Source organism: Euphorbia lathyris, chromosome 2 (genome assembly GCF_963576675.1).
Source record: "Euphorbia lathyris chromosome 2, ddEupLath1.1, whole genome shotgun sequence".
NCBI lineage: Eukaryota > Viridiplantae > Streptophyta > Magnoliopsida > Malpighiales > Euphorbiaceae > Euphorbia > Euphorbia lathyris.
The window spans coordinates 4,514,626-4,521,980 of record NC_088911.1 but is presented as its reverse complement, the minus strand read 5'-3'; the positions used below and the strand labels follow the sequence as shown (position 1 = coordinate 4,521,980).

The 7,355-nt window shown below is 35.0% G+C and overlaps 1 protein-coding gene across 1 annotated transcript; it reads right to left on the bottom strand.

The window, feature by feature from the left end:
* Positions 1-527: 527 nt before the first annotated feature.
* On the bottom strand, positions 528-6,347 carry LOC136220865 (homeobox-leucine zipper protein ANTHOCYANINLESS 2). Its single transcript, XM_066008690.1, has 9 exons — positions 5,544-6,347; positions 5,232-5,452; positions 5,032-5,149; positions 4,280-4,942; positions 4,086-4,187; positions 3,726-3,938; positions 2,769-2,943; positions 2,321-2,688; positions 528-1,378 (listed from the first exon to the last, which is right to left on the bottom strand). The coding sequence occupies exons 1-9, from the start codon at positions 5,721-5,723 to the stop codon at positions 998-1,000; spliced, it is 2,421 nt and encodes an 806-aa protein (XP_065864762.1). The 5' UTR covers positions 5,724-6,347; the 3' UTR covers positions 528-997.
* Between the last annotated feature and the right edge of the window lie 1,008 nt (positions 6,348-7,355).

Genomic DNA, 7,355 nt, shown 5'->3' with positions numbered 1-7,355 from the left:
CATCTCTAACCAATTTCTAATTAAAAATAATATAAACAATTAATTCTAATTATTTAAAATATAACTATAATATATTATTTTCAAAATACTTTTCGTATTTACTCCTATTTATTACTAAATATTATTATTTTTATCAACAGATTTTTTTTATCAAAAAAATATAAAGCTCCAATCTTTTTACTTCGAAAAAAAAAAGTTAACTTATAAATGTTTAGTTAATGATGTCCTATTTCATTTTTACACCTGAAAAGTAACATTTTATAAAAACACAGAATTTCTACATTTTAAAAAAACAGATTTTTCCACCAACAAACCATAACAACCACCAACGACAGCAAACAGTAGATAAAACAAACAGATCCTTAAAACCCATTTGTTTTATTAACTGATTTTTTTCGGTTTATTGTTAAAAAAATTATTTTTTTAAAAAGTAAAGATTCCCTGATTTTGTAAAAATCTACTTTTCAAATATAATAAAAAAAAAACTAAACGCCTAAAACTTTTAAAAGTGAAAACAAGCAAAGGTATAAAAAACAAAAACCAAACACCCTTTTAATGACTTGAAATTTTAACTTAGGAATCACCGAGAGACGTTGAAAATGCACTAAACACTTGGTAATTAGATTAATTAATACAAAATCCGCCACTATAAAGACCAAACAAAATCATCAACTAAGATCAATAAAAACTTAAACCTTGTTTCTGTTCTACCTTGTCTTAATTTTTTTTTTTAGTAATTAATTGAGCCAAATCAGGGGTAAACCTGAGTCAATACCCGAACCACCACCCATGCAAAATCCGATTCACCGACACCGTGCAAGGAGTCTTCACGCGCGGTTCGTTCTTGACTCAACACCCACTCACCACTCTATTTTTTTTCCACCGCCGGCCCGAACCAGCAATTCGACACTACAAACAACCACCGGGATATATTATCCAAAAACATACAGACAGATATAAAAAAAAATTAAAAACACTTAGATGACAATATTGATGATCAGCTTTCACATTGGAGAGCGGCTTTGATTTTCTGAACGGTGCAAGATATGAGATTGTTAACGGTCTCCACCGATTCTACAGTGAGCTTGGCCGTAGGGAGACTATTCACCAAAATTTGGAAAGCAACAGTGAGAAGGGACCCACTGACTCTATTATTGTTGTTACTCGCTGGGGTTGAATTGGGTGAGCCACGCGACCCAGGACCGTCGGGTACGATAGCGAATCCCGATGGAAGGAGTGCCACGTAAGCTGAATCTCCACCGTTCATTACCACGTGCATGGCCGGAATGTCAACTGGCGCGTACACTACAAGTGACCCTGCTGCGTCTATGCATGTTTCCTGAAGGATTAGCATGCTGCTCTGGTTCGCGTTCATGGCCTGCAAACACGGATAACAGGAGAGAGATTATATGATAATAAAATAAAAATAATAAAAATAAAATAAAACCCTTTGATTAGGTGTTAAATTACATAATTGCCATTATTTCAATTTTCATATTTACGTACGTACAAACACGGATAACAGGAGAGGGATATATGATAATAAAATAAAAATTAAATTAAATAATACCCTTTGATTAGGTGTTAAATTACATAATTGCCATTTTTCTATTTCCATATTTACGTATTGTCAGATTGGAGAGTCAAACTCTGTGACGCAGATAGCTTTATTCATAAAAAATATATATCAAGGATAAAAAGGGAAGAAAAGATTGAGTTGATAAAAAAGGTGACAGGTGTTTTTTTATATTTTGACTTTTTTTAAAAAGTTTTGCAGACTGTACCCTAAAAATCTGCCATCTGCTATTTCTGTCCATCTAGATACTTCCAAATCTCCCAACTCAATTTGACCTTTTAGGTATTTCAATTAAATTTTTTAAATAAATTAATTCAAATATAATTAATTTTAATACGTTTCGTGTTACCCGAGTTGATACTTAAAGTTCGATTTGGATTAAAGTAATCTGACTATTAATTCTAGGTGACATTTCGACTCCTAATTCCACATTTCGTAAATTTAATTTAGTTTCACTTTCACGTGTCACCTAAATTACTAAATAATAATGCGGAACGAAAATCCTCACTATTAATTCTAGGAGACATTTTGACTACTAATTCCACTTTTCGTAAATTTAATTTAGTTTCACTTTCACTTTCACATGTCACCTAAATTACAAAATAACTATCCTAGTTATTGGAGATGGGATTTAAACTCCACGTTTAAATGCAGACACGTAACAAAATTAACGTAAAATAGGTTTTTATTTTATTTGCATGGTGTAAAATTACTTTATTATAAAATGTTAATGCTAATACTTACACTGGCGCGCAGGAGGGAGACGCAGTTGCCGTGATCTTGGCCCTTGGCGATATGGGCCATCTCTTGCATAGGACCACCGTTGGATAGAATATCCCACTCGCTCCTCAACCGTTCATCACGTAGAAAATCAAAGAGTCGCTGTGGAGAAACCGGAAGCCAAACAGAAGTAGCAGCGCTTAAAACAATGCCCGGTGGCTCACCGGGATCATCAACGCTTTTCCTAGTCATTACCCTGACATCTTCATCCACATTTCCTGCATTCAGCTTGTTCCATTTATGTACAGTAGAAGCACACACTCCTGCGCAGAAGTTATCCGTCATTCTTTGCGCCAGCTTCAACATGCTTCGTCGTCCACTCGCAGTAATCGCTGCACACGATCATCGTTTAATACAACTATATACACGGATCAAAAAACACGACAACTCGTTATGACACTACTAGTACTACCTGTGTGATCTCTGGTAGGCACATTAGAGGACATGAGAATGGCGAGACACTCGCATTGTCGCTGAAGAGTGGCAACCCAACGCTGAGCGCCGAAGCCCATACCAGAACTTATCAAAGGCCGGTACAGCTGATGCATTTGGTTTTCATCATATTCTGCATGCTCAACCCAAGTCACCTGCAAATAATATTATTTATTTTTCATAGCCAAATAGAATATTTTCATCTAATGATTAGATAATTAAGACTTGAGTCAAATTAATGAAGTGATTAATATTTTAATTAGAAATAAATCTCAGAAAAGGATTGAAGTTGGGGCTCAATGAAATAAATTAAAAAAATAAAAATGGAAGAGGGTGACATCGAGATGTGTAATGTTGTCACAATAAAAGATTAGATCCTCACGTGGGAACAAAATAAGACAGTCTTGGAGTTTGACTATAATGTGTAAATAATAATATATAATAAAGTTTTAAATAATTAAAAAAATGAAACCCATATCATAAGTCTGGAATCAGATCAGAAAAGAATTTACAATTAGAGCAAAAAAAATTAATTAATTAATATAGTGATAATCAAGACAGCATCAAATATAGGAATAGAAACATCAAAAATATTGTTTTATGAAATCAATGCTTCTATAGATTAAAATAAATAAATTTAATTGCTGGCAGTGTCATATAATATAAGATTTGATTAAGTAACCCTAGATATTGAAAATTGAAACATGAAATTAATAAAAAAAATTAGTTTAAAGACCAGATAAGAAGCATCTAAATCAATAAAATAAGATTAATTAGTGACAATGTGGGAATTCAGTGAATAATCACTAGATAAAACAAAGTTCTTAGATTGATGAGCCCTAATTAATGGTCCAATGATGCAAATTAATCCAACAAATTTATTGATTTACCCCCCAAAAAAGATTAATGTAAAACACGAGAGAAAAAAATGTGTGACCTTTGAGTAACCATTGGGCATATCTTGAACCACACAGCCGGAAGGAAGTCTCCGGCAGCTCACGAATGCCGGTGCCCCGGGATTTTCCCGGATGGTCTCTATAGATACATCAACAACAGCCCAAACACCCTCGGCGTGCTGCTTGCAAAATCGCAGGAAATTCACCTCGCGGACTGGCACTAAAGGTGATAGTACTTGAAGCTCAGCATGCATCTGAAATCATATGATATTACATGAAATTAGATACTAGTACTACTAAGAAACGTGACATGAAACGTTTCGGGAACATCAAACGCTTTAAAATCGAAGTTCCGTGCAATGTTTATATAGATTAGCAGAACTAAAACATTGCAGGCTTACCAATTGGAGTGAACCATTTCTAGTTCCTCCCATTCCACCTGAGATAACATCAGTTGTAGAGGTTCTGGCAATTACACAAGGGAACATTTCCGCCCATCGATTCTACAGACGAAATTGAACAATTTAGTGTAAATGTGATGAAAAATTAGTGAATTATGAAGTGATTAATCATGAATTTCGATTTAATTGCTCACCGAATCCATCAAAGTCTCGACGAGGGCTAAACTGTTGATGATCACCATACCAGTTTCTCTTGAAGCTTCTGAAACAAACCCATTTGGTTTCATCCCAATACAAGGGCTGAAACTTCTCATATATTCCTCATGGTTCAGCATTTCTCTTCCACCTTCTAAGCTTCTCATCCAAAGCGGTTCGTCAGTCTGAGCCATCTTAACCAACTCATCCATGGCTGCTAATGCAAGCTCTAAGAACATGGATCGCTCAATCGATCTATCGAGACCTCCGGGAGGTCTATTTTGAGTCACCACAGGTAAAGAATTCTGAAGGCTAAACTCAGGCCCTAGAGGTAATGTTGTAGACACAGCAAAACCATTGTTACCAACACCGAGCTCTAAGCTTGAATTAGGCATCGGAGGTCCCATTGATCCGGCCAATGAAGAAATTGGACGGCCTAAGAATTTACCAGCAAGGGCACAAACTCGATCTAACTCGTCTTTTAATCGCGCATTCTCAATCCTTAGATGTTGCTCCTCGAGTGAAATCTCGCCGATTATCGCCGGACCGCCGCAGTTGGAACACATTGGATTTCTCATTGCATCTCTAATTGACATGTTCTCCGCTCGAAGTTTGTCGTTCTCTTGCCTGAGTAGTGAGTTCTCATGGCGCTCGAGTTGAGTCTGGAGAAGCAAACAAAACATACAATTATCACAAAAATGGAAACGAAATCAAATCAAATCACCATGGATGTAAATGAAAACAAAACTACCTTCATTTGAGTGCGGCGATTTTGAAACCAGAACTTAACTTGCCTAGTCTCTAAGCAAAGCCTTCTGCTGAGCTCTAACCTTTGTTTCTCATCAGGATGAGGACACTCTTTGAAGAGACTGAAAGTTTTTAAAAAAACAAAATCAGAAATCAGAAACCCCTAATTCGAAGCGAAAGAGATTCAAAAATTGAAAACCGTACGCTTCGAGTTCTTGAATCTGTTGAGGAGTATGTCGGTGATATCGCTTCTTCCTCGGAGGTTTGTCGGCGGCATCCAGATCATCGCCAGAACCTCCATCTATGTTATCACTTCCAGATCTACTCTCATGCTCCTCTTCCCTGCTTCTTCTACCACCGCCGCTGGACTCAAAGTGCTCAGCCATTCTCGCCACATCCACTTGACCATCTATATTAGGTTGTTGCTGAACAAACACACACAAACTTAAGTCACGCCTAGAGAAATTCGCACAAATCAAAACTATAAAACAACGATAACACCACAAAAACGCGTACAAGCGCTAGAGAAAGTCCAGGAGAGTTAAACATAGATTTCGCGAGTGAAGACGAAACAAGATGTGGCGGAGCAATTGCACCGGCGGGCATGTTGTTGCTGCTACTGTAGGGTATATCGGCAACGATTCTTGCACCTCCGCCACCAGGACTACCGTTTTCAAGGAAACCCCCAAAACTCATGAACTTGATTATAGCTATTTTATATGTATATATATATAAACAATAAAAATTCCTGTATCTTCTTTCGTCTCCCTATATCTTCTTCCTCCGCTAGATTCGATTTCGCTTCCGATTTCGATTTTCAATTTTCAAAATCAGATTATCACTACACTTACAAAACAGTATAAAAAAGGAAAAGATAGAGAGGTATAGAGGAGACAGAAGGAAAAATGTCCAAATGTCTCCAACTTCCTCTCCACTCCGAGACCTCCGAGACCTCTGAAACCTCTGAGAAACCTCTGAAAAACCACTGAGAAACCTCTGAAACCCTTATTTTTCAGAGAGAAAGAAAGAGAAAGAAGGCCAAGCGAAAAACACCTTTGCACCTCGTTCTCTAACCGTCTCTCTCTCTAAAAAAACCACTCGTCTTCTCCTCCTCCTTCTCCTTCTCTCTCTCTAGAGAAATTGGGGGTGGATTGGATGTGAAGAAGGTGGAAAAAGGGGGAATATGAAACTGATTCTGTGCTGCATGCTTGACTATGGAAGAAAATGGAAGATTTGCAGAGAAAAAGAGAGAGAAATTATAGAAGATAAAAGGAGAGGTGTGGTGGAGTCATCGAAGCCTTACAAATACATAGCTCCAAAAAGTATCAGTTGACTCTATATCTTCCATTTCTCTCTCAAAGTCTGTGAATTTACATACCAATCAAGAAAAATTTGTAAAGTTTTTTTTTTTTTTTAATCAGTAAAAATAACAACTTTTTTTTTTCTTAGGGATGAATTACCTTAAAAGTTTTTAGGAAAACCCAATTTAATAAATTAGTATTACCATTTTAATCTAAATATTTTTAAAATGATAAATAAATTTTAAAAAAAAAAGCGGTAAAATTCAAATGCGGTCGGTTTATTTAAGATGATTGTAATTCTTGTCATTAGTAAAACTGTTGAATTTAAGGTTGACATTTTGAATTTTGACCGTTGATTTACTTTTTAGTTTTAAAATCATTTAGGTATTTTTTTTATTGGGAGAGAGAAAATAGACGTTTAGAGAGGGAATTTGAAAATTATGGTTTTTGAAAATTTGAAAACGTAGTTAAATACGGTAAATATAGTACTAAACAAATTTAATTTCTCAAAATTTTCTAATTATAGGTTATCAACGTCAAAACTGAATATTTCAACTTAAAATTTTTTAGTTTTGCTAACCCGCAGCAAAAAAAACCCACAAGTATATATTTGTAAATTGGTTAAACCATATAATTATATAATTTATCTAAAAAATACAATCGAATTAATAAAAATAACATATGTATATTTGTAAAGTTTTTTTTTTATCAATAAAAATAACAACCTTTTTTTTCTTAGGGATAAATTACCTTAAAGTTTTTAGGAAACCCCATTTTAATAAATTAGTATTACCATTTTAATCTCAATATTTGTAAAATGATAAATAAATTATAAAAAAACGGTAAAATTTAAATATGATCAGTTTATTTAAGATGATTGTGATTCTTGTCGTTAGCAAAACTGTTGAATTTTAGGTTGACATTCTGAAATTTGAATATTGATGAACTTTTTCATTTTCGAGGTGAGTTATATTTTGTAGTAGGAGAGAGAAAGCGCAAGTTTAGAGAGGGAGCGTTTTGAAAATTA

What these genes read in the sequence shown, in the direction of transcription:
- LOC136220865 (XM_066008690.1), bottom strand. Translation starts at nt 5,723, where the DNA reads ATGAGTTTTGGGGGTTTCCTTGAAAACGGTAGTCCTGGTGGCGGAGGT. An exon ending in ATCGCCGCACTCAAATGAAG is followed by an intron (nt 4,943 to 5,031) that starts GTAGTTTTGTTT and finishes TTGCTTCTCCAG; the next exon opens with ACTCAACTCGAGCGCCATGA. An exon ending in TCGAGACTTTGATGGATTCG is followed by an intron (nt 4,188 to 4,279) that starts GTGAGCAATTAA and finishes TTTCGTCTGTAG; the next exon opens with AATCGATGGGCGGAAATGTT.